Genomic DNA, 24,450 nt, shown 5'->3' on the forward strand with positions numbered 1-24,450 from the left:
TTTTCTACATACAAAAGTAGTGATACAATTATATTCTGATGGCAAAATGTCAAATAAACAAATTTTATCTTAGCTCTAAATCTTAATATCTTAATTTTAGCTTTTTTGTTTAAATTCCTAGTCCTAAAATTCTCAAAATAAAGCAAGAAATTATCTTAACAAGGAATTTCATACCGCATTTTTTGCTTCGGTTTTGCTTTTTTAGCTTCGGTTATTAGCTGGACAATGTAGCCGGCCATTTACTAACTCACTTTAATACCAATATTTTTCCCAAAGATCGTTAAAATATATTTTTTCTTGATTATGAAAAAATGTTTTAACTAACATAATAAATCATATTTCTTTAATGATTCAAATTCTGTACAGCAATATCTTTTTTGCATGATGATTAAGGTTATGAAAATACAGAGCGCCTTACTTTAGCAGGGCGCTTTCCAAAAGTATCTTTGAAGTCGATCTATCGCTTGTCACGCGCTCAGCTCCAGTGAAGAGAGCGCCCACCTCGACTGGCTCTCCACTGGACTCTCTCGGCGCTTTGATTTCTTCTCCTTGGGGCCCGCGGCTCCGGCTCTTCGCTCTCCGGGGCTCTCGGGGTCTCTCCGCTCCGCGGTTCTGTAGCTACTTCTGATTCTTTCGGGTCGGATCGTACTGAACTGCCAAGTTCAGATACAGATACTAGTACTCGCACTCGCACTCGTACTTCTCCTCGACTGTCGCTTGTCGCTGGCTCGCCGGATTTGTATCTGAGAGATTGTTTTAGTTTTAGTTTTTCTTCCACTTTTGATTCTTCTGTGTGTTCGCGTTCTTCTGGCCTGCCTTCATTGCCATTGTTTCGGTTCGGTTCTGTCTCTGTTTCAGCTTTTAGTTTTCAGTTGAATTTCGTATCGTATCGTATCGTATCGCTGAGCGAGAAATCAGTTTGACGTTTTGCTTTGACAAGCAACCGTCGTCGATCGGGGGATCGTGGATCGCGCGGATCGCCGCTGAATCTCGTGAATCTTGGGCGTTCGCATTCGCGTTCGCGTTCTTTTCTCGCCGGTCGTTTTGGAAGAGAACTTAAGCAGCGGTATACCACCCAAAAGCCCAAGTTGCACCACCCGCTGACCAGCGGCGCACCCGAAAAAATTCTAGTTATCTCCGTGGCCGCAATAATCGACAATCATATTCCCTGCGATTCCGATTTGTGATCAATATACATATGGATGTGTGTTGTGTAGACCCATATATATCGGGGGTGCGTGTGTGTGCCGTTCAGATTGAGTGTTGGCAGCCGCAGCGGCCGTAAATGTGAGCCAATTGTATCTGAGAGATACAGATACGTTGGCGGTGTTATCGCCGCTACTGCTACTGCTCCTACTGTCGTGACCGCGCTATTGTTATTATTTTTAATGCATTGAATTTGAGTTTTGCAGTTTACAATATATATTTATATATATTTTTTTCGATATATAGAGTCGGTTCTACATATTTTGCTGTACAATATCTGTGCGTCAACGGCAACAACAACATCCGTTCTATGAACGTGACCCCCGCGCATTAAAATAAATTCTAATTTGTGGAAGAAAAGAGCAGCAGCGAAAATGAAAATGTTTTGTTATTGTTATTGCCATTGCGAAGAAGTGCCCCTGTGTGCGGGGCAATATTTATTATGAGTGCGTGTGTCTGCCCATTGTGTTCATATGTGTATTTGTTTAATTTATATCTAGAGTCTAGAGTCTGATATAAATATTAAAATCAAAAAGAAGAAAGAAGAAAAAATAAGAAATAGGTATACATACCTATGTGCATAAAATATCACAAGCAACAGGCAGCGGCGAAAGCAACAACTACCAGCTAAACGACAAATTTTTCGGTTTCGGTACGTCAACAGATAATGTATTGTATATGTACTTAAGTTGGACATACATTTTTCGGGGCATTCGCTTAATTTGCGGCCATTCTCTGCCTACACAGGGCCCAAAAGATACAAATCAGTGGGTGAGTTGGGTTGGTTTCCAGCCCAGGAATACATATATCCTTAAGCCCAACGTAAAATACTGGCCACCTTGGAAGTGTCAACGTCTGGTCTTCGCCCTCCAAAAAAATCAAGAAAAAAACGATCATAAAATTAAATGAAGCGAACGAAATAAAATTGAAAATTTTCATGCATCTGGCGTCGCGTCGCGAAAACATTTTGCAGTTTTTAATTTAACTAACTCACCTGACTGCCGACTGACTTCTTATAGGCTCTGGGCGACAGGCTGGCACATAAAAAGCGCTTTAAATGTTGTGGGGGGCTGCAGGTGAGCAATGATGCCCATACCGGCCATAAACAATGTGCAAAATATCATTTCGTACTTATAAACAAGCGGCGATAAGTTTGCAAATTGCGTTCGCATTTCGCTTTTCGTGTTTTGCATTTTGCAATTCGCATTTTGCCGCTGCCAAACTTATTTTTCTTCTTTACTTTTTTTTTTTTTATGTCGTATAAGTAGTAGTTTTTATTTCGGCCATATCCTGCTCGGACTGACCCATTTCGTCGATTATCTAATGGCTGTTTACTATATACACATACTCACACTCGTATTTCTTTTCGTTTTCACTATCTATGCGATAGGCTGTCGCCCAATCAGTTGGCTGGCTTAATTAATTCTCGATTTTAACTGTTTATTAAAATGGATTGTTGCCGCTGGGCGAAGGCACCTTCGCTATTGTTAACAGCAAATAAATCCGAGTCGCTCGCGTGCATACTGATTGGGAGTTTCCAACTGTTTATTATGACTGGCGTTATGCAATGCCACCCACCACCCACCACACCACCCACTCCCCCACTCGTAACCCCAAAAGTGCCATAGTGTCTGCAGTTCGTCCAACTTTATGCTCAATGTTCGCAATGTGCCATTTGATTATATGTACTTGTATTGTCAACTGGGGCAATCAGCTCCACAATATAGTTATAGCTGTCTCTTTCGTTTACGGCCCCACCGTCTCTTTCTAATCTTCCAGGTTGCGACACCACCTTTTCCCTGCTCCCCCCATCCCATCTCCATTTTGTTATATCTCACTTGAGATCGGCATTTGAAATGCAAATAGCCAACTGGCAATCTCTTTGAAACAGCCGGAAAAGTCCCTATAGATATTGTAAGCAGTCTCGATACATATATATCCTGCTTTATATGTTGAACTGTTCTTTCATGTTCGTTATTAATTAGGCGGGGTCCAACCTTCCGCCTGTAAGCGATTAGTAGCTGTTCCATTGTGAAGCCCCAAGGCTAGAGATCGATCGAGAGCGAATCTCGAGGATGCATATAGCTGACACTTGTGACGCACGTTGTGAACATGAAATTCCTCGCAAGACCACCGCCAAGGTTGTCCACGGTTGGAGGACACACACGAGATAATAATGGGCCATTACGTTCTATATGGCCTGCCCTTTTTGGCTAGAGAAATCCATATTTGCGAAACGTTTTCTTTGTTGCCACACTTTTTTATTGCTTTTTTAGTACGCTTCTGACTTGGAATACGTATTTTTTAAATACAGCGGCATTTATTAAATTTTTAATGATTTTTAATAATAATAAAATATTATAAAACGTTTTTTTAGGCCCTCAAATGAAAAACTAATTAAAGAGTGAAAGGTGTATTTTTTGTTACCGCACTTCTTAATTAACTTTCAACTGTTTTTCCAATAGTTTATTTCTGAGAAGCCGTCTTGAAATATGGCCGGCCGTAAACTTAAATACTCCATTTCAACACCTGACTTCGAGTCAAATTAGGCACTTGTAATGGATCTATACACTATTTGTATATAGCAGGCGATCGGATTCCGATTGCACTACCACAACCGATTCGGATCAGAATGTGCATGTAAAGTAAACAGAAAGCCGAAGCCGAGCGATCGGCAGCTGCAAAACATCAGCAGGCAAAAACTATTAGATACAAAATTGCTCGAATGCGCAGCGCCATGTTCCATAGTCATCTTTTTTTTTTTGTTTTTGGTCTCGGTCAGCTTTCCTATATGGCCCGGCTCCGGCTGCCAAATACCTACGGTCCCGAGTACATATTGGTAAGAAATTCTATTAGGGGGCTCTCGCACACAGGCGTCCTGATGATGCTATTATCCGAATACCCACAAGCACCTGCATACTAATAGCTTCTGGCTCGGGCAGCCAAGCATCCGTGACTGGCTGCATCTAATGAGTTGACGTTGACTTGGGGACTGGGACTGGGACACGGAACGGGGACCGCTAATAGAATTTGGCACTCCTTGGCACTCGAGCTTTTAGTTGCATACCGAGAGGCGCCGCGCACAGGAACTCGAGGCCCCGATTAGATGGCTCGGCCTGGCAATTGCAACGGCCTTTGGCTGCTCGGTAAACAAATTATGTTACGTCCACAGGCATTCGTTATTTATTTGAAAACTTAAATGATGCTGAGTGTACGGCGAAAGCCATTACTTGTTCATTTTAATATGGTCGGGCTAAAAATAATTTGTTTAAATCAACAAACACACCATAGACTGATGTGTACGCGAAGCTGATTCTCGACATCTCTATTGTAGTTTTTTCATTGCTGGGAATGTGGATGAGTTTGCTTGGAGCTGAATCGGATTCGGCACGGAGAGAAATAGCTATCAGCTCTTAGATGAGCTGAAACTAAATGTGACCTTAGTGTATAAATAAGTTTGGACTTTGTTTTAAAAGCAAGGTCACACTACACTTTGCTAAAGAAGTTTTGTGAAGATAATTCGTACTTCAAATCAAATATTCTTGTATCCTCATGAAAAATTCCAAATGGATGACCACTTTCAGTGATATATTTCTCTCTGTACATATGCTTCCGTTTCTGTTACTCCTCTCGCCTGTCTTCCTGTTTGTGTCTTCTGTTGTGACGCCTTTTGTCTTTGGCCCCAACAATGCAAACGGATTCAGACAGTGGGACGACAACAAGTGTCCTTATGGATGTGGATGTGTTTATGTACGAATGCAGATGAAAGACAGCCCTTCCCTTTAGCAAGTCAATCAACGTCGCCGGGGATAAGGACTATCTTTTCCGCCGCACCCCGCTCCCCCTGGAATTGTTTTTCCTCCGCCGGGAGAAGGGACATAAGACATTTCACTCGCAGGAGCCGAGCTCCAATTGCCACTTGAAGTGGGTACGACTTTCGGTGACTAATCTGAAGTGCTCCCATATTCCCTTCTCCCTATCAGTTGATTTGCTTCTTTCGCTTTCGTTCGAGTTTTATCTAAATATTTAAAATTGGTTAGCAAGGCACGAGCGCAGAGCGACAGAGGATTTTTCTATTTGCCTGCCCCGAGATAAAGCCGACTGGCTGACAGCCGGAATGAGAACAACAGGGCGACATCGTCAGCGACATCGACATCGACATCACCATCACAGATACCCAAAGCTGTATTATATATGACACCCACAAATCCCCACAAGTCAATTGTTTGATACGTGCCACCGAGGGTTCAGACTATCAAGTTCCGCCAACTTTCGGGACGCGAACTTAATATGGCAGACAGGAGTCGAAACTGGCAAACGAGCAGCGCAAATATAACTCTGACTGGGCATTATTCATATGCAGCGAGTTGGTCACGTTCAAGGGCCCCTGTTTTATTTTTTCTACTTTTTGTATTTTTCTCATTTTTTTTTCTCGCCTTGGCTCCAATAATCATTGCCAATATTTGGGCCTTTATGAATTTATAACAATCGCCAAGAGTATTTGACAATTGTGCGGGTGCTCTGTCCATATTCGATGAGAGTTTCAATGAAACGCCGCTTGAAGTTGGGGGACTCGAACGGGGTTTCGTAATCGAGTTAAAATACCACACAAAAAAAAAAAACTTGGTAAAATCAACTGTAATAATTGTCAAACAGGCCCCAACTAGCAAAATTGTCAATTCTACTAAGGGCCGCTTTCTTGAGTCCCTGTCAAAGTCCCTGATAGCTATCTGTTCGAAAAACTTAAAGACCAGATAAACTGTTCGTAAAAGCAAATCCGCTTTCTCGACTGCTTTAATTTATCTGAACGAGAAACAATTACAGAGTGCTGTTAACGCACTGTAAAGTGCAAAAAATGGCATGCTTCGATTATTTCATTAGCTGTTTGGGTATAATTCAAAGGAAAAGTCAACTGTGATTTCGTTTCTTCTTCATAGTTGGCTTTGGGAAATCAGCTGTCATTCTATCGAGCCGAAAACGCTTAGCAGGGACTCCGAGTCCCTGTCAAAGTTAGCTCTCACATTTATGTTCGAGAAAGCCAAAATGCCTTAGCAGGGACTTTATCTGTTCGAGAAATGTTAGCCGGCACTCGAGAAACCGGCCCTAAGTAAATTGTCATTTTACAACAACAAAATACACACAATTAGCAAAGACACAAACCCAAAGCAAAAACAAAATACACGTAACTATTTTAATAGTTACGCAACTATCTTTGTTGGTCAATTTTACCAAGCAAATTTTTTTGTGTGCAGATATGCACATTTATCACTTTGGCTTATCAATGTCAATTAAACTAGTTTAACTAATTTAGCTGGGAATTATCTCAAAAAAAGAAAGACCGGGAAAGCGGAAAGTTAATGTAGGTCAGTGCTGGTTAAATTACTGAAAACGTTGAGTTTGAGAGTATGGTTTATTTTAAAACTTTTTCTTGTTGGATATCTTAAGGGGGTCCTATGCATTTCAAAGTTATTTAATAGACTTACGGCCTAACAAAGTTATTAACAGGCTTTTTACTATTTACTATTTTGTATTATGCAACAGACTTTTATTATCCCCAACTAAATCCAGCTGCTTAGACAGGGGTAATAAAATAATATGAAATGTGTTGTTTTAATAATAAATTCAAGACCTTTCGACATGCAAATTTCCCTGACAATTCCATTGCATTTGCGTGGCATTTCAATTAACCGAAATCCCCACTTTCCTTTCCCCCCTTGCAGTTCCGCGGATCATGTGACCAGTATCTCCGCTGGCCATCAGTCAATCAATCAGCGGACCGCAGCCCAAAAATGTTTCAATTATGTTATCGCCAGCAACAACGACATCGTCCAGAATCGAAACCATCGAATCAGAATCAGAGCAGCGCAAACCACAAGGAGGCAGCAGCACTGCCAAGGCCGAAAGCGTCGTCGGTGGAGCGAGATTAAGTTGTGAAATCCCGGGAATCCTAGCTCTTCCTCGTAGACCGCAGTTGGAAAAGGAAAAGGAGCAGGAAACGAAACTAAAACCAAAATCACAGAGAAAGTCACCAGGCAACGGAGAGCAATTTAGCATAGCAACCGCAACGGAATTAGCCAGGCCAGGATCAGAAGCAGGACTTCGCCATGGGCTGCTCGCCAAGCACTCTGCCCGGCCCCTCCTCCGCCTCCGCCGGCGGTGGTCAGGCGGGCGAACGAGGATCCCTCCCCCTGGACGCCTCTGAGAAGGACGAGAGCCGCCTGTTTTGCATCAAATTGAGGCGTAGTCGCCTGCGTCGCTGCAGCTGTGGGGGCGTCACTCTGCAGCCACCCAGCGACGGCAACGGGAGTACGGCGGGGGACAACCTGTGCGGCCAGGTGCTCCTCAATCCGCTGCAGAACAAAAGCGAGGCCGACTACGAAAAGGTAACCAAATCCGGAAAGCCCACCCGCCAACCCAACCCAACTCAACTCAAGGAACTTTGTTCGCTTCTTGTCTTTCACCAGCTGAGCACCGGCAAAAAGGACTCGATTGTGACGGTAGCCGCATTGGGAAACTTTACACACAGCGTGGTGCGACGGGCCACTGGCAGTAAGTAATACCGAAGTATTTATATATCATACCCTCATCTTAAGATCTGCACAGAGTGGTAAATTGATACGGAAAGGGTCAACATTCTTTGAGTCCTATATAGAAATATACATCCTTAGTAAAATCAGTAATGGGACTTAATGTACCTAAGCTAAATTCAGATTTATAGATCTTAAGATCTTATTTTTTTCAAACAATATGAACTTGGATTTCTAGGATTGTATATATAACTCTAAAACTTCATATAGTTTATTGATAACTCTTATATCAAATGAGTCAGTGCATCATAATATTATTAGATCTTATTTCTTTCCGTGTTTAATTGAAACATGATCCCTTTTGTGAGCATCATAATTTAACTAATACCCTTTAATGTGAGGCATCGCTTTGGTTTCGGTTACCTTCAACACTCAATATCGGCTAACAATAGCGATAGATAAGGCCTGCGATTGAGGAACTCTGCTTCTGTTTCTGCCTGCGCTTCTTCTAATCTGAAGTGACGCTACTCCACCGTCAAGAGCTTCCGCTATGCTGGCTGATAGTACTCATATTAGCACTTATCAATGGGAATCTCAGAAACGGTTGCACATTTCCTTTTCTTCAGATTTTCTGATGATTTACGATGCTCCAAATTCGAGCCAATCAACTCAAGTGGCTGCCATAACTTCTGCTAGATAAAGCGGGATTAAAGTTGATTAGTGAGTTGAAGGGTATTTGCAGTTTATACTCTTGTTCTGCTAATATGATCATGAATAGTTGGCTTTCAGAATGCACAACTTCGGTTTAAATACTTTGTTATGATCTCTTAAAAAATATTAGACTAATACAATTTTTTAAATTTTTTATAAGTTAGTCTGAGGTATATTGCCTTGTAATATTTGAAAGTATCTTAAAAGAAGAATAGTGCAAATCCTTTTAAAATAGTCATATACCGACTAGGGATTACATAAATATGGGGCAAAGGTAGTAGATACTATAGAAGAATAATCCTTGGTGTAGGGTATCCCTGGTGCCTTGTGATCCCTGCGCTTGTCCAGGTAACCCGATCCCAGACTCAGAAGAGTCAGCTGGCGCTTGTCGGAGATCCAAAGCGCAGCTGTTTTGTGTCGACGTCCAATTAACAGTTCTCCGCTCCTCGCCCCACTCTCTCTCGCGCTGCCTCTCCCTCTCTCTTTTTGGAGCTCTGGTGAGAGTGAGTGAGCATCGGTGAAACTTGATCGCGCTCAGCAAACTGATTGGACTGGATGAGCGGTAGAGTGGGGGGCTGTGGGTGGGGTGGGGTGGCAGACTCAGAGAGTCGGAGAGCAAGCTTCGTTTATCGCCAAAGCTCCCTCTCTTTCGGTGTTGCGGCAACAGCTGCTCGCCATTTATGGAGTCCGTTTCATTTGTTGTAGATTCTTTCGCCGCGTCGGTCGTTCAGTCGCAGTCGCAGTCGACGTCGCTGCAACCTATGAGAATCCCCAGTGTGTGTGTGCCATATAGAATCGTATTCCTAATCAACATCCAAAAACCATTGCAAAAGTAACGATAACCATGCAAATCTCAAAAATAAATGAAAAATGAAGAGACTGCCAGCTGCAAACTGGTCGCCAGCAATCGCCATCTAATGATTTTTGGCCAAGTCGTGCCTATAACACGCTGTATCGCATACAACATATAAACATAACATATAACCCAGGGCCAACCAGTCGTCGATCCAAAGCGATTGCAATTAAAAAACGCATAGAGCCAACTGGAAATCATGTACGCGCTGAAATTCGTTGGCTGCATTCGCTTGAGGTGGAAAAAAACAGCTTAGCGTGCTCTAAAATACAAAAAAAAATGTATATATAAAAAAATACAACAAAAGTGTACATAGCCGCGCACGAAAAAAAAGTGTTAAAAATCAAAACAAACTTCACAACTAAGTGTGCCAACAACCGCAGCAGAAACAACAAGTGTAACGAGTAGCGATCTCTGGATAGATTTTGTTTTTCAATAGATATATGTGCACAAGATACAGATGCGCAGATACGCAGAGTCTCCTTTAATTTGAATGGCTATAACTTACACGGGGGCTTTGGACACCAGAATTATCCGCGCTGTGAAAAAATCTCAATTAATATGCAAAAATTCACATGACAATATCTGGTTTTTTGCCAGTCACACAGCCAGCAGCCGTATAAGAACAGAAGGAGAGCGAGATCGCGATCGAGATACGAGTATTACCAAGTCGAAGCACTCTTAATTTTCATTTTTTGACCAGGCCCACATTTTAATTCAGCGATCAGTCTCTCGCGATCAGTTAGTCTCTTGCCGAAACCGATTCCGCATCGGAACCCCGAAACCCCCAGTCTTCGAACCCCGGTAAACAATGGAACGCCCACGGAATGGCGCCAAAACATCAATCAAAGCCAAAGAAAACAAACTGAACGATCACTCGACTCGACGCTACTCGATTCATTATAGGCGGCTAATCCCACGCGTCAAAGTTCTGCAGTTTATCAGTATTCCCCCAGCTACCCCCTCCCCTAGTAAATTGGGAAATTGAGCGATGACGGCTGTGTAGTCACCACAACTTGTGCTGTTTTCTATTTGCTATTCGCCAGTGCGATTCCCGCAGGTCTTACACAAATTACGCTCAGTTTAGCCACGTGAAGAGCTCTATGCGCAGATTAGATTACTGGATACTCCCTATCAATATGGGTCTACCCAGCCCACTTCTTTTGTCCATATGTCTAGCGACGGGCTATCGCTGAGCCAAGAAGATCGGACCAGATAGAACTGGCCAATTTGATTCCGATTTCGGCCCAGGGCCACTCTAGCTATTCTATCCATTTCATTCCATTCCATTCCGAAAGCCCAGATGTAGATTGTGCACGCGTTGGCCTATCCGTATCTGTATCTGTATCTGCATCTGGCCAAGAGTACCTGTATCTGCGGCCGAACCTGTGCCGTATCTCAACGTACAGCGTACCCACACACAGCCTAAACATCTGAATACTATGGCAAACCTGCCTGATATTATCTTATCACAAATTAATTGGTCGCCATGACAACGGCCAAAGGCGCAAAAGGCCCCAAAACCAAAAGCCCAATGAGATCGGCCAGTCAGACTGGCCAGGAGCCCCTAATCCTCTTTTTGTATTTAAGTTAAATTTACTTTCGGTAGGAGGGGGACTTGATGGAAATGCACCTGCCTTTATAAGGCTAAGCGCCTTATGTACACCCAGAAAAGTATCTCACGGATTGAATTGGCGACAGCCCAACAGACCGTTAGTTTTTGCCGCAGCGCACATTCGCAGTCGCTGCTTTTTTCTCCACCGCCACTGGCAGTTTGAAAATCCGTGCGAGAATTATCATCTGGCAAACAGTTTTTCATACCGGATTAGAACGGACGTCGTTTTCCACAGTCCGGCTCCGCGCTTTTATTACCATTTTACCTATTTTGTATTTTCTACCAGTGCCAATTTAGTTGCAATTCGCCAAATCGATTGAAAAGTATCCCCCGAAAATTAATACTTAATGAGACCGCGTTTTTCTACCTATAATTGTGTTTGTGACTTTGTACTATGTTCGGCAGTGTGAGGAGCCCAGGCAGTAAGTAATTGTTGGGGTCGCGACCAGGGAAGTGTGTAGTTAAGGGACCAGTTTTAAGGGGTCCCCGAAATCCAAAGAAACGTCAGCGGCTGCTGGCCGCCTTTTATCTAAACAATTTATCGATTTTCGTTTAGATTACAACGCGTGTGCCCCTGCCTCCCATTCCGCTCCACTTGGGAGTACCCAGGCTGCTCCGAAAAAAACAAAAAAAAAAAAATAACACAAACGATAAGATACACCCGACCCATTTGAATAAGCGCAAATATACTGTCCCCACTGGCGGTACAGACATATATACATGGTATACATGGATCTCGTACCGCTCATAGAGATACTATATAGGCCCACTCGACGGGTTCGGGTTCGGTTAGGGGTACTTACTTTCCGTACTTTCCCTGGCTAGTTTTTGTTTATGCCCCACTCGGGCTATTTATATTAAGTGTGCTGTGCACACATGCTGCCGTATCTTGTGCGCTATATATCTACCATATATGCATTACGTATACGTATGTATATATGCATGTGGGGCAGTTTATCATTACGCACTAATTGTGTGAAATCAATGCCGCAGCCAGATAAACAAACTATTGCACATAAATGACAATTAACATAATGCCCCGAAAGTAATCCAAATTTGTGTGACTTCATTTGCAAAATACAAAAAAAATAGACAAGAAAAAACCGAAAGAACATAAACGGAAATAAATAAAGAAAAGCGAAAAAAGCACAAACAATGATAATTTCCAGCCAGCCGAATTTGGCTGGATCGGCGACGACCACGATTACGACCACCAGTGCCCACATGAGCCAGGAAAATGTGCCCAGCACTTGCAACTGTGGGGGAGTGGGCGTACCCACCCCTCTGGGAACCAGACAAGTCTCATCCCTCAGTCCAGAACCAACGAAAACACCAACATCTAGCAGGGATTCATTAACGCGTCCGGCCTCCGAGTCCGAGCTAAATGTGGGTAAGGTTCCTCCTCCTCCTCATCCCCCGAATTTCCCAGGAAAAGCGAACACTCTTCTGGGGTTAAAGTTGAGTTTGATGATGCGGTTAACATGCGTGTCCACAGGTTTCCCCCAAATGAGGACCTGCCAAGTGGGTTTTCAGGCAATTAAAAACTCAGTCTCAAAGTTTTCTTCATCAACCATGCAGCATCTCTAATAAATGTTGGCAGCTAGTTGGGTTTCCACCTGTTTACCCAGATACCTACGTCGATCTAAAAGTTAAGGCCAGCAATTGAACATTCTAGTGGCACAAAATGAAAAATTGCAAGCAGATTTAAGGGAATGAAAGTGAAACATTCAAAAGGTGGAAAATTGAAAAATGATGAGAGCCGATTGCATGGAATAAATTAAGTTGAGTGCGTATTAAATATCATGGTGGAAAAAAATTAGAAATAATTGAAACTGTTTCCACAAAATGTAATTCATCTGAATAAAATGAAAAAAGTTGTCGGAGTAGTAAATGAAAACAATATGAAAGCTGATTTCGTGGTATTAAATAAAGCTGCAGGCCAGTTACTAGAAAATCCAGCGGTAAAATATTACATTTCATTTATCAGGAAAATTATAAAATAAATAGTTGGAAATGTGAATCATTTTCATTAGACGATAGCAAATTTAAAAAGCATTCATTTTGTAGCACTTTAAAGTGTCATACCAATTTAAGTAATAAACTTAGAGCAAAAATAACATGCCATATGGATATTCCTTATCAATTTAAAAAAGCCCCAGAACAAAACCCAAAATGACTTGTTGATAACTTTAATTTGCTTGCAGGGAATCCGCACAAAAGCCTCGAACAAATTTCGTTACACAGAAAGTTTGTTTGGTCAATCATTTGGGGGTCTTAAAAATTGTTTGGGCCTAAGCATACATAACTTGCGAGAAGCCACAGAATTTTAATTTCCCCCCCGAAAACTTTGCCCAGGAATTTAACTTTGGAAATGCCTGAGAAGGTATGGCAAACTCCAATATGGATTGAAATTTTCCACTCAGATATGTGTATAAGCAAACATAATGTGCAGAAGGAGATACTTCAATGGATTTTATTTGGGAATCCATAAAGGCTAAACAGTATGAACTATTGGTTTAACCTGTAATTTTATTTTCCATATGATTCCGAGAGCTACTAACCATGGGATTTTTGTTTTAGTTTGCTTGCCGCAGCATAAAATAAAGTGGGCTGTGGGCCGTTCGGGTTCCGACCTGTTTCTCATTAAGTGAAATACAATTTGTGCGGCTTAGTTCCTCGGGGGCGCCTCTCGGAGTGGCTTCGTTGACAGATAGGATGCCCAAGCAGAGACCCAAACGCCAAAGCGGAGTTTCCGCCCCCAAGGACCTTTATACCCTTTCGCAGGCACATGCGTGTGTGCCCGTTTATAAAGTGTTTCTGAAATGCCAACGTTTATAATTAAATAAAACGTGCAACAAGAGGAATTAATGTGCGTGCGTGTCCCTGTCAGGGTGTTGGTGTGTATGTATTTGTGTATGGATAAGAGAGTGTGTGTGTTTGGTGACCATTCATTTTGATTGTCAGCCCTCAGCTGAAAGAAACTTGCGCTGCGTAGGAAGCCCAGGAATATTTATACATATGGGGTGAATTCAAACTTTATAGTTTTTGTAGTTTCCGAGATCTCAGCGTTCATACGGAAGGACAGACAGACGGACATCCTGATCAAGAATATATATACTTCGAAGGCTTTATTCTACCTTTTTCATAAATATGTATTTTCTGATCATATAAATTGATAATTCATTTCCTAGTGGTCTTTATTTTCAATGAATATTTAAAACGACTTTAATCAAGGATCCAAAGTTAGCTTTATTTATTGCTACCCACTAGATTGCCGTGAATTCTTGGAAATGTGTGCAGTGCAAAATATAGGACTTGACATTACTCATACGCCGTGGGTGCTTGTTCAAAACACCAGTTCCAACTTTTAGAGGGATTAGATCTCCACCATTGAATTACGTTTCTTCTTCTTTTTCATTTTCAAACATAAATTTAAATGTTATAGTGGCCAGATTTTATACAAATTCAAATTTTAAAGAATATGTGGATTTTTTTTTTATTTATTTTTTTTTTGACAAATGCCTAAGAGTATGCAGTATGCCTGGCGACCCCTTGAAACGCCCAGAAATGTAGCATGCTTTTCAGATTTTCGATTTCCCGCTTTTCTTCTTTATTTATTGTTGTATTATTTTTTTCTCAGGCACAGGCACATCGGGCACCAGTTCATCCGGCGGCGGGAACAGCCGTCCAGGTCACCGCAAGTCATCGCTCGCCCTCGCCCTCACCCCGGAAGATGAGCCGATGGACGTCTACCAGGTGAGTCTCCTATCCCAATCCCCATATCAACTATTACTATTACTACCCAAGAAGGGGGAACCTCACCACATGGTTGTGTTACGTCTTTTGATAAGCTATCTTATCACGGGCGGCACAGTTTATGTGGCCAGCGGGCCGAGCGGAGAGCGTTGCGCTTTTCGGTTTACATTCAGCTTTAAATAGCCGCTCACCAATACTTAGGGAGTGCTTTTGCCTATAAACAATACGCTACCAGAGAAATCAAATCAATTAACATTGAAGGTGGGAAATCAAAAGGCAAAGAAAGAGATTATACCCCCGATTCGATCGACGCGACTCAGTTCATTCCGTTTTCAGTTGGATGTTTGAGCGTCGCGAAGTCGCTTAGTTTCGACCACAAGACCTGTGAATTATTCAGAACTGATTCCGTAGACACCGATCTAGATACAACGAGATACAAATACATCTACAGATCGATATTGAGATCGAGATCGAGATTGTCGCATTAGTTTGGAAGACGGCGTGGAAAAGTTGGAAATGCCACTCGCGACGAGGCGTTCCTATTCGTGTGCTCGTCTAGCTTATGCAAACAACTTGTTATTGATCTAAGACATTGGACCTCAAGTGGCGAGTGTAATTGTCGCCGCTGTCATTGTTATTGCGATACGGATTTCGGTTCAGTTCACTCCGCTCGCCGAGTGGTTGTTTTATAATTAGCAGAATGCGCAATTGTTTGCCAAAATTCAGCAAAGTCTTCCGCCGCAAGTCCTCCGCCGCGAAGTCCTCGTCCTCGTCTGCCGGCGGCCGTGAGAATCCCTCCAACGAGCCGGACTCCGATACGGAGCCATATGCCATTGCACCATCGGCTATATCCGATTCCGATCGGGGTGGTGGCCATAATGAAAGAACTAGACCCCTAGATGACGATAGCAGCCGCAGCCGGCTGATAAGCGCTGCTCATTCGGATTTATATATGGATTTGGATTCAGATTCACCGGCCAATGGAGGCATTCGGCCAAAGAGCGAGGGCGCCCGGCCGGAAATGAAAGTGGAAACGACGCAGGCTAAAACTCCAGGTCCAGTGGCCATTTCCCTGCCATTTGTGGGACGGAATTCGTGTAAAACGCCCGAGGAAATGGAGCTGGAATACGAGGCCAATGTGGAGGCCGAAAGCCGTGACATAATGACCCCCCTGCGCCGCAAAACGCGACCGTTGAGTGTGGCCTTCAGTGGAGGAGGCGGCGGCGGAGTGGGAGGAGGACGCAATTCGCTGCAGCCGGAAATAGTCGAGGCCATACGCAGCCTGGACGTCCCGGCGCTGCTGCTCAACAATCTGAGCCTGGAGGGCAGGGAGAGCAGTCTGCACCTGGAGGACGGGTCACCCTGTCATGACCATGAGGAGGCGGTGGTCCTTCGACGCAAGGTCAACTGCCTGGAACGGAAATCACACAGTCTGTACGAGCGACGATTGCCCAAGGTGCCGAAACTCCATCTCCTGGTGGCTGGGAAAAAACCAACGGAGGAGGAGGAATTCCGGACTTTTCAGGTAGCTCTCCCAGAAGTTGCCAACTTTTCCAGCTTGGCCCATCAATCTGCGACGCCTTAGCCAAGTCTTGTGTGAGGGGAAAATGCTGTGATACATTTCCGATTACATTTTCATTCCTCCTCTGATTGACACTAAACCCCGGAGAACCCACCTTCGCAGGATTTAATGTGCTCGCATTATAAATCTGCAGCACACGAGCGTGTGCCGCACATAAGTCAGAATCAGCAGCAGCGAGCAATTTTATTTTAATTTATCATCATTTAAGCGACACGAAGGACAGACATTGTATCTCCTGGCTACACAGATACAGAGCCACAGATACATTCGCAAAAAAAGAAGAGGAAGCCGGGTTAAGCCCTCTTATTTTGATGGCAAAGCCAGAGGAGCTGCAGATTTATATATTAAATTTTACACGTTACTGTTACACCTGTTCTGACATTCTTCTTTCTTTTTCCTTATTTTTTATGTGTGCTGATGCAGCGAAATCTCATGGACCTGAAGTATCCAACCGTACTACCACCGAATCCCCCACTTAAGGTAAGTCCACTTTGAAGACGGGACAATTCAATCAGTGCAATGGCTTTAACCCCCCTCATCTCGTAGGCTCTCCTGGTTTTCCACAAGTCGGACAGCATCTGCGAGGCGGTCACCGCGGCCTGCCAGCGCCACCAGCTGGACGTAACGCTGGTCAAGTCCAAGGAGGAGGCTCTGGACACCCTGCAGAAGTCCTACGCCACCGCCCAGTGCTACCACCTAATCATAATTGATGCGCGTTCTACCAAGAACCTGGATGCGGAGCACATTGCAAGGTGGGTAGTGCACTCAAAAAATAAGCTAGGTATTATGAATAATACCTAAAATATTTGATATCAGAAATATGTTTTCGATAAAGTTCAGAAATTATTCTTTAATGTCAACTCCAAAGAGTTAAGTGTCAAAAATTGTTATTATAATTTCAAATTGATCTGCTTTCCTGTAAGCAAGGTGGGTAGTGCACTCAAAAAATAAGCAAGAAATTTTTCATATTCAAACATTTTTAATATCAGAAATATCAAGTGGATATTATAAAGCTCAGAAATTATTCTTTAATGTCAACTTTATTATCAAAAATTAATAGTATTATTTCAAATTGATCTTATTTCTTTTCTTTGAGTGCGGTTTAAGTTGCTTTGTCAGATGTGAAATGGGTTTCGGGCCGAGTTTTGGGTTGGCCAAACTTACCAAACTTCTCTCAAAACTTTTCCATTTTCATAAACTTTTCACTTTGCTATAAAACTTGATGACCCCCCTCTTTCTCCCTTTCTCCTTCCAGAACCATACGTCACACACACGGCCACCATTTAACGACAATAATTGCAGTCTGCAAGAAGAGGTGAGTAGTTCAGTGGTTGAGTAGCTCGACGAGTCCTTCCATTTTCCACTAACGACTTACGTCGACGACTTTTGCAGTTTCTTCGAGAAGGATGATGTGCTAATTGCTCTATTGGACGCTGGCGTTAATAGAGTAAGTTTCCGTTAATTGCCCCATCAGAGGAAGGAACAGATGCTACAATTGCCACATCTTGTGTATTCCACAGTGCGTAGCTGAGACGACCAACCTGGCCATGTGCAGTGTGGAACTGAAGCAGATACTGCACTCCATCATCCGGCCGCACAATGTCATGTCCACTCAACAGGTAATCGAGTTAATGTGCCACTGTCGCTGCTGCAAATTAATTCAATTAAATGGAAGCGCCGCCCTGCAGGCCAATGAAATTGTAAACCCGCTCAGTGACCCCTTTTCTCCCCAGGCCCTCTACACGGCTCTCCATCGGCTAAAGGAGGTGGTGCTCATCACGGACGACCTGCTGAGGATTCAGTACGCGAATCGTGCCACCGAGAGGCTGCTCAACATGCGGCTGGTAAGTGGGTGATGGGTGGTGGGTGGATTGTTTGCGATTGCGGGGCATTAATGAGATTTCCGCGTTGGACAACAGGACGAGATCATTAGCAAGCAGCTGGAGGACATATTCGTGTCGGACCTGTCCACCATCAGTGAGCAGTGCAAGAACATCAAGGAGTTCGACGGCATCCTCACGGTGCGCCGGAAGAGCCAGGAGGGCATCCCCATGCACGTGCGCGTGGTGCCAGTGGCCTGCATAGGGAGGTGAGTGAATGAATGAACCATGAAAGCATCAACCCCCCCTTTTAATTGGCAATTTTGGTCCCAAACAGCGCACCCACGCACCTGATTTTCAACTTTGATGTGCCCGGCGGACAAATGGACTTCATAGCCACGCTGCCGCAGCCCAAGGAGGCGCCTCGCGGCTCCCTGCACTCGGTGCGGCGGTGCAGCTTCGATGTGCGCTCCATCGCCTCGGACGGACTGAGGAGGACCAGCCTGGCCAAGCTGACGTCGCTGCCGCTGGAGGCCCCCATCACTAAAGTATGACTCTGCCTCACATTCGGGTTGTGGCTGCAGCACGTTGCAACTTTGGGGCGGGTGCTTTTGGGATTGCCTAAATTGCTAAATTGTCGTCCGTGCCTGTGTCCTGGTCCGTGGTGGTGTGTGTGTGTGTGTCCTGGTGTCCTGTCATGCCCCGCAGCATATGCAGCAATAGCAACGGCAGCAGCAACTGCAGCAGCGACAGCAATAACATTAGCAACAATATTTGCACAAGCACATGCACACACAGACCATCAAACATACGCACATAACGACACAGGCACCGACACACACACAGTGAAAGCGTATTGGAAAATGCATTTTCCGGCTTGGAGTGGACTATCGATGTTTGGAGATGCAAAGGCCACGAGATGACAGAAGTCTCTCAGCTTTTAATCATCCAATTAAGCACTCACAACCCACTAATCAACTTAAAAGCAACTAGAACAGATGGCGCCCGAACAGGGACCCACGATTGGTTACGACGCTAATTAAAGATAAAGCCCACTCCAAGCTAGGCAAATGCATTTGGACAAAAAGAAACCGACCGACAATGGGTCGTTTTTAACCAACATTGCCCCACTGTTCATTTGAGCTCCTAATTTGTCATAAACTTAACCCCAACTAATCCCAAATTCAACAGTAACAGCACATCTAAACATGTTCTTACATTTATTCTCTTTTTATCTCTTAATTGTTATGTTCTCTTTTTTACTTTTATGTTTTGTGTACTCGAACAATGAACCAACTCATAAAAAATATTACCAAAAATCAAATAATGTACCAAACTGTTCGTTCGCACGTTCGCTCGCTCGCTCGATTTGCTCGCTGTGCGTCGCTAACCAAAATATATAAAAAAAAATCAAAATAAAAACCAAAATGTACAAAACTCAAAACCAACAAACACAACCGAAAAACAAAAACCAAAAACTGCGCACTCGCACATTAGATAATCAATTTACTATCACAAGTACAGGAGAATTGTTCGGCCGATGAGGCGCGTCTCATAGACAAGGTCTTGGAGTTCCTGAAGCGCGAGGGACTCTACAGTCCGCAAATGAAGGAGATACGAACGGACGATCCCATAGCCACCGATCTGATTGGTGCCCTGCTAACGGTGAGTTGGGATCGCTTATTAACTACCTTATCGTTACTTATAATTATAATATAATGGATATCTTTTTAGGGACCCAGTGTATACTCCTCGCGCCGCAGCTCGAATGACTCCATCATCCGCACTGGCAGCTCCACGAGAACTGCCACAATTGTGCCCGCCAAAATGAAGGTGATTACTTAGATCGAAATCCCATTATGACATAATATTAATGGTTTTTTCTACAGTCCAATCCCATAATCATGGAACTACTTGACGAATCTCTCAGCTGGGACTTTGATATTTTCAAATTGGAGGAGATCACCGATTACCATCCGCTGCTCTATCTGGGCATGGAGATGTTCCGCCGCTTCGACGTCTTTGCCACATTGAATATCGATGAGAACGTGTGCAAGGCATGGTTGGCCGTCATCGAGGCCCACTACCGCAAGAGCAACACATATCACAACAGCACCCATGCCGCGGATGTCATGCAGGTGGGTTTGATCACTGACCTTGCTTTTGATATAATCATTTGATTTTCCAAACCCCTTTCTACCCTTAGGCCACTGGCGCCTTCATCACCCAGTTGACCAACAAGGATATGCTTGTAATGGATCGCATGGAGGAGGCGACTGCTTTGATTGCCGCCGCTGCCCACGATGTGGATCATCCGGGCCGCTCATCCGCCTTTCTGTGCAACTCCAATGACGCCCTGGCCGTTTTGTACAATGATCTGACTGTGCTGGAGAACCATCATGCGGCGATTACCTTTAAGCTAACCCTGGGTGAGTTAAACTTATTTTATTCCTTGCATAACCATATATTACCAAGAATAGTTCAAGCTATAATGACTTCGAATTAAACCCTCCACCAAAAGCGTCTTGAAATTGGAATAAATCTATTTATGAAAGCTATACCTATTGCACAATTAAAAGTTTTCAAAACCGTTCTCTTGATCTCAAAAGTAAATCAAGGTCGATTTAATCTCCAATTCTTGAAATTGACAAATAATTCGCCTTGATTGTAAGAACGATTCTTCTTTGCATTTAAAATAATTTAAAACTGTTAACCAATTTAATATTTTCAAGTCTATAATCCAGTTATTTTTCATCGAAATAATGATACTCATTTATACTTTCAGGCGACGATAAGATCAATATTTTCAAGAACCTGGACAAGGAGACGTACAAGTCGGCCCGCAGCACCATCATCGATATGATCCTGGCCACCGAGATGACCCGTCACTTTGAGCACCTGGCCAAGTTCGTGAGCGTCTTTGGCGGCGAGGAGCCTCGTGAGGTAAGTCTACAGATATATGAAATTCTATTAAGAATACGAACTAATTGAATACCCTTCAGCACAACTCCCAGACGGATGAGGAGCAGTCGATACTCATGCGCCGCATGCTGATCAAGGTGGCCGATGTGAGCAATCCCGCCCGGCCGATGCAGTTCTGCATCGAGTGGGCCCGTCGCATTGCCGAGGAGTACTTCATGCAGACGGACGAGGAGAAGCAGCGCCATCTGCCCATCGTAATGCCCATGTTCGATCGGGCCACCTGCAGCATACCAAAGAGCCAGATCGGCTTTATCGAATACATCATACAGGACATGATGCACGCCTGGGAGAGTGAGTTTAAAGGCTAGATGTCTTCCAGATAAATATCTAAAATCTAAATATACACAACAGGCTTCATAGACATGCCGCAGCTGATCACCTACATGCAGATCAACTACTCGCAGTGGAAGAAGTACGACGAGCAGGGCGTCAACACGCTGGCGGAGATCATGGCCAAGCAGCCGCCGGTGGGCAAAATGGCCAACTCCAAATAGCATACGGCCTTCCGGAGATTGTTCTCGGGTCTACTGAAGCCACTGCCGGCCCAGGCTCCGGGCACCTCCACGATTGGCGAGAACGAGATGGAGGACGTGCTCTAGTGACGGCGTCGAAGGTCCTGCGACGTCTGACTCCGGACCCGCAGTCTCTCGGCCTGATCCTCTGAAGTCGCAGCTCATCCTGCTCCCCGGACTGCCCACACATATCCACATATCTCTCAACGGACCAACGGACCAACGGAACCCCGGGGGAGCGGGACAAATGGGTGGCTGGCTAACCCAGGTGTGCCAAGTGGTGTCACAAACAACAAAAACAGCGGTATCATACAAAAGAAATGAAAAAGAAAACAAAAAACACAACTAACTAAGGCAAACAAGTAAACAATTATTGGGCTGGACTCAAAATTAAATGTTTAAGATGCATCACAAGAAGCGAACTTTCTATTTCTATATAAATATACCATGTGAGTCTGTCTGTGTGTGCGTGAGTGTGTATGTCCCCTCCATCCCCCCAATATAAATGTGTATGTGTTTAGGCTAACAAAAAAGCAGGCTAGAAATCCCACAGCATATTGACCAGAATATATATATGGCGTGCGCTCAACTGTACCTGGCAATGGTATAAGGTATAACAGTCTAACGGTTCTCGGTAACGCTATAGCGATACTACCGAAACCAAGTGTTACAAGCATGTAGTTCTCTCCCATCATGAAGACAATCTCTGTTGAATACTGCAAAGCCAAGTAAATATAGAATAATTGCTGTCCAAGTCAGAATCTTGAGTCGTGAACGGAATTGGAATCGGAATCGGATTTGGATTCGGAACGAGACATAATACACATAATGCGTGCAAGATCGAGAGAGACAAGCACTATATATTAACTACTATCACTATCGACTAGCTAACAACTACAAGTAAAACTGAAAAAACTGAAACAAACTAATTCGAATCCACTCTTGAGACATATGAAATCCTATGGGGCCCCTTTTACTACCTAATTATCTAGTTACCTATTTTCCTAACTAAAGAATGAAGGAGAACGATAAATTATAAATGATAAATGATGAGCTATCCTAACTAATACTATTAATGTTGTTTAGCTTTCTAAGCATACGGTATAAGAAATCAAACTAAACGCAAATGTTTAACAATTAAGTGAAATCCTTTTTGAAATCTTTTTATCTAATTGACTGAACAAATTACATATACATATATAAACCAGATCTATTAATACGAATTGATAATACATTCTTGTTATAACTAAAAAAAAAAAAACAAAAAGAAGAAAAATGAAGTGAAATGGAAAAGCAAAATAATATATACAATATACATATATACAATTTATACAACTTTTACGAAGCATATTATATATATTTATATATGTCATACGATATCGGCATTCATTCACAGAGTTACAGTTATTTGTATGTGTTACCAAGGTGTTAAATCCCGTGCTTCAGAATGTTTTGATAGAAATTATATAAACGTATACAAGTCCCTAGATCGACCTCCCGAACTGTGTAGCCAAGTCGCTGGACTAGAAAACCTAGAAAATCCGACCTTAGACCCATCAAATCCGCTCAATCCGACCAAAAACAACAAAAACCACACAATCCACCCACCAATCCACATTTTCCGTTCCCACACTTTGCATCACTACTAATCACACTTAAAAACTGAGCGATAGGAGAATATAAATGTATATGCATATTCAATGTTGTTAATATGTGTGTGTTTCAATTGTATGTATTGGATTAAATCGCGTAAATTACAAACAAGCAAAAATGGAATAAAGAAAAACAAAATAATACATGTTATGAAGAATATATGTATACATAAAATATAATATATAGATACGGTACTACCATATGTTTCTGAACACAAAAATGATAAATCTTTACATACAACTATGTATATTTGTTACATCTGTTTGCTCCTTGCAGGTTAAGGATTATAAATGTTAAGATTTAGTCAAATTTATTGTAAAAAACAAAAAACAAACACAAACAAGAAACAAAAACAAAATGCAAATAATACAAATAAAAATCCAACAAAATGGAAATTATCTACAAAAACCAATCAAAAAGAAAGCGAATACGGGGGAATCGGGTCAAGGTTGAAATGAGTTGGCCAATCCTATCCCAACATAGTGAATGGCAATCAGAATCTATTTGCGATCAGCACCCCATTAATATTTCACTCACTCATTTTGTCAATAATGATCGATTCTTATCGACCCAGCCCTCTCTGCATTTTAACAACCTGTTTTACTGGCATTCTTCCAACTTAACGACTGCCCAAAAACGATGGGCTTAATTTCACCTGGCCGCCTCAATCAAAAGGTAAACAAAACGAACGTTTCCAGCCCAAAAACTTTCTTTCGGCCGTACCAACAAAGAAAGTCTTTCAGTCTTGGATCTTACAGCACGATCGATTCATGCAGCCCATATGGACAAAAACGAGTCCGGTTACGCGTTAATTGCATAATGTCGCCTGGCGTTTTGGCGATGGCTGCGTGATAATATTTTCATAAATTCAGATCATAATAAACTTCCCTACAGTGTTACAAATTTTTACGAACAAATAATTGCCTTGATGGATAACCGTATTAATTTAAAGTTTAAATTTTAAACTCAGGAAGGTAAAAAAATGTAGTTTGAGAGTTTTGTTTTGGAAATAAAGCACTTTGATCATTGACTTCCTCGCTATAATTTTAGTGACCTTCTTACTTTTTTTATCATCTTTAAGATATTTTATTTTTAAATATTTTGAAAGATGGTAATATCGAAAAATATAACTTCTTTTATTTATTTTAAATTATTTAATGGTTAAGATAATTCGTTTAAATTCACTTATGAATATCAAACTGCTCCTAATATTTTTTCTTTCTGTGTAACGAT

The 24,450-nt window shown here is 42.8% G+C and overlaps 1 protein-coding gene across 10 annotated transcripts; it reads left to right on the top strand.

The window, feature by feature from the left end:
- Window positions 1–758: 758 nt before the first annotated feature.
- On the top strand, window positions 759–23,625 carry Pde8 (phosphodiesterase 8). Of its 10 annotated transcripts, none has more exons than XM_070212788.1 (20): window positions 759–1,287; window positions 1,707–1,858; window positions 6,927–7,589; window positions 7,671–7,755; window positions 14,553–14,668; window positions 16,674–16,730; window positions 16,797–17,002; window positions 17,506–17,565; window positions 17,643–17,697; window positions 17,771–17,869; window positions 17,984–18,094; window positions 18,170–18,339; window positions 18,408–18,618; window positions 19,568–19,735; window positions 19,805–19,903; window positions 19,960–20,208; window positions 20,277–20,499; window positions 20,856–21,013; window positions 21,073–21,343; window positions 21,404–23,625. In XM_070212788.1, exons 3-20 carry the CDS (start codon window positions 7,311–7,313, stop codon window positions 21,544–21,546), a joined length of 2,760 nt encoding a protein of 919 aa, XP_070068889.1. In that variant the 5' UTR covers window positions 759–1,287; window positions 1,707–1,858; window positions 6,927–7,310; the 3' UTR covers window positions 21,547–23,625. The 10 variants fall into 10 exon arrangements, with proteins under 10 accessions (XP_070068889.1, XP_070068890.1, XP_044249269.1 ...); XM_070212789.1 differs by having other exon boundaries at window positions 759–1,234; XM_044393334.2 differs by having other exon boundaries at window positions 759–1,066; window positions 1,453–1,858.
- Window positions 23,626–24,450: the final 825 nt, after the last annotated feature.

Source organism: Drosophila takahashii, chromosome 2R (genome assembly GCF_030179915.1).
Source record: "Drosophila takahashii strain IR98-3 E-12201 chromosome 2R, DtakHiC1v2, whole genome shotgun sequence".
In the NCBI taxonomy this organism is placed as follows: Eukaryota; Metazoa; Arthropoda; class Insecta; order Diptera; family Drosophilidae; genus Drosophila; species Drosophila takahashii.